At 67.8% G+C, this 2,166-nt stretch overlaps 1 protein-coding gene across 1 annotated transcript in view; it reads left to right on the forward strand.

The window, feature by feature from the left end:
- The window catches only part of LOC104988682 (G-protein-signaling modulator 1-like), a 14,995-nt gene that overhangs the window by 8,806 nt on the left and 4,023 nt on the right, over window positions 1-2,166 (forward strand). The window contains 4 exon segments of the mRNA XM_010840090.1: window positions 205-291; window positions 466-683; window positions 1,252-1,339; window positions 1,448-1,533. Coding sequence (XP_010838392.1) covers window positions 205-291; window positions 466-683; window positions 1,252-1,339; window positions 1,448-1,533 — 479 coding nt within the window.

Raw genomic sequence — 2,166 nt, forward strand, 5'->3', positions numbered from 1 at the left:
CGGGTTGGTGACAGTGGCCAGTCTGGAAGCCGGGGGCACGCGTCACCCTCTGCGATGGAAGGGAGGCAGCAGAGGCTCTGGGACCCTCCGCCGCCCTCATTCTGGGGGCACTGTGGCCCCTGAGGGTGGGATGCAGTATGGCCCCCCCCTTCCTCTCGCTCCCCACCCCATCCCAACCTGTGCACGCTGACGTCTGCTCCGCAGGCGAGGTCTCCGGAGAGTGGCAGCTCTGTCCAGAGCCCCCTGGCATGCCTGCTCTATGGGACCGCCCTCTGGGAACCCCAGCAGCGGGTGGGGGCAGGGCCAGGCCCAGCATCTGGAAGGACTCCCCCGGAGGCACGGCCCAGCGGCCGTCTGCTCTCCTGGTGTTTTCCTTCTCCTCCAGGCGGGCAGAGGAGAGGGGGCCGCGGGGTGGGGCGGGAACAAGGCGGCCTCTGTCCTCCCCGCGCCTGCTCTTCTGCATAGCCCAGGGCCAGATCCTTCCCCGCCAGGGCCCCCGGAAGCCTCCTCCCCCAAGGCCGCCAGCGCCCGGCTGCCAGCAGACGCTGGATGAGGCTGTCCTCTCGGGAGGACGGCAGCAGGGCCCAGGCCTGCAGAGGCAGATCTGGGGGCCCGGGGATGCCGCTGCTGGAGGCAGGCCAGCACCCTGAGTCTAGGCAGCCCCAGAGGATACCCCGGGTCCGGTGAGCCTGGCGGGGGTGCGGGGGCCGTGGCAGCGCTGTCTGCAGGAGTGGCATCGTTTGTTCATTTATTCATTCACCGGTTCATTCCGGGGCATGCTGAGCGCCGGCGGTGGTCTGGCCCAGTTTCCGGAAAGCTGGGAGACTGTCTTCTGGGAACTGTCTTGGGCATGGGGAGTGTTGGGGGGGTACAGCTGCAAACCCAGAGCTTGGTAGTGAGGGGAGGTGTAACCAGCCCTGGTGGAGGGGTGTCCTCCCAGGAGGAGGGTTGGGGGGACCGGCCACAGCCCTTGTGGTGGGCATGGCCTCGTGACACCGGCGAGGCCCGTGGTGGTGCCGGGCCTGGTGGTCACTGGCCGGCTGGGGGCCAGGCCTCAGGGCCTTTCCTCCCTGCCTTGATGAAGACCGGGGCACTGTGCAGCTACAGGACCCAGGGTCAGCTGGGTTCAGTGCACGTGACCCTCACGGCCCTCGCTGCCCCCACCCCAGCAAAGAGGTCCCAGAGCCAGTCTGGGTGGGCGGGGCCACCTCCTTGCCGCCGGTGCCCCTGGTCAGGGTCTGTCCTCCCCAGGTGCCTGGTGTGCCCACCCCTGCCCATTCCAGTAGGGCGCCCGGGGGGCGGGGTGTGCCAGACAGTTTCCTGCACCCCTGGCGGCATGGTTGGTGCACAGGATGAGGGAGTCAGTCCCGAGCCCTGGGGGGCTGCCCGCCCGCCCCCTCTGCGGGACGCCCATCCGCCCCGCTGCCCCAGCTTGTGCCCACCACAGTCCCTTCACCCTCTGGGCCCTGCTCGGGGTGCCCTGGCCCCAGAACCCCTGGAGTCCCTGGACACCACGCCTAGCCACTTCTGGAGGTGGGGGTGTATGTCGGTGTCATGTCTGAGTGAGTGCTTAGGCTGCGGGCTGTGGCCCCGGCTGACCAGGTAACCTTGCTGAGCCACCGTGTCCACGTCTGAGAAGCAGGCCGGCTGGTCATCCCGGGAAGGTGGCTGGGTGGGGACAAGGGCATGACTCACGTCCTGGGAGGCTGAAGACCAGCCCTCTGTCCGTCTGTGCATTCAGCTAGTGGCCTGCAGCCCACCCAGGCTCCCGTGATGGACAGACCAGGGCCGTGGGGCCACGGGTGCCCACCTGTCCCCATGTTTGTCTCCTCTCCGGCTCCTCTCAGCCTGGCCCTCCTGCCCTATCAACTGCCCCATGCAGGCCCGCCTGTGGCCTGACGGCCCATCCTGGCTCTGGCTCCCCGCCCTGGGGCTCTGTGGCCTTCTCCAGGCTGTTGCCTTGTTTTGAGCCCACGTGTCCACGTCCTGGTCCATGGCCGGGACCTTCTTTGCTGGGGACGGCCCAGAGGGGACAGCGCGTGAAGCTGCCCACGGCCCCACACAGTAGGCGCTCAGTAAATGCTTGCTACCTGTTCCATTCTTAAAGTACCTACTATGTGCCGGGTTCTCTCCGAGTCTGAGGGCCGCAGCGGCGATAAAAAGTGA

The sequence above is a fragment of the Bison bison genome, unplaced genomic scaffold (assembly GCF_000754665.1).
Source record: "Bison bison bison isolate TAMUID 2011002044 unplaced genomic scaffold, Bison_UMD1.0 scf7180017846540, whole genome shotgun sequence".
NCBI classification, from domain to species: Eukaryota; Metazoa; Chordata; class Mammalia; order Artiodactyla; family Bovidae; genus Bison; species Bison bison.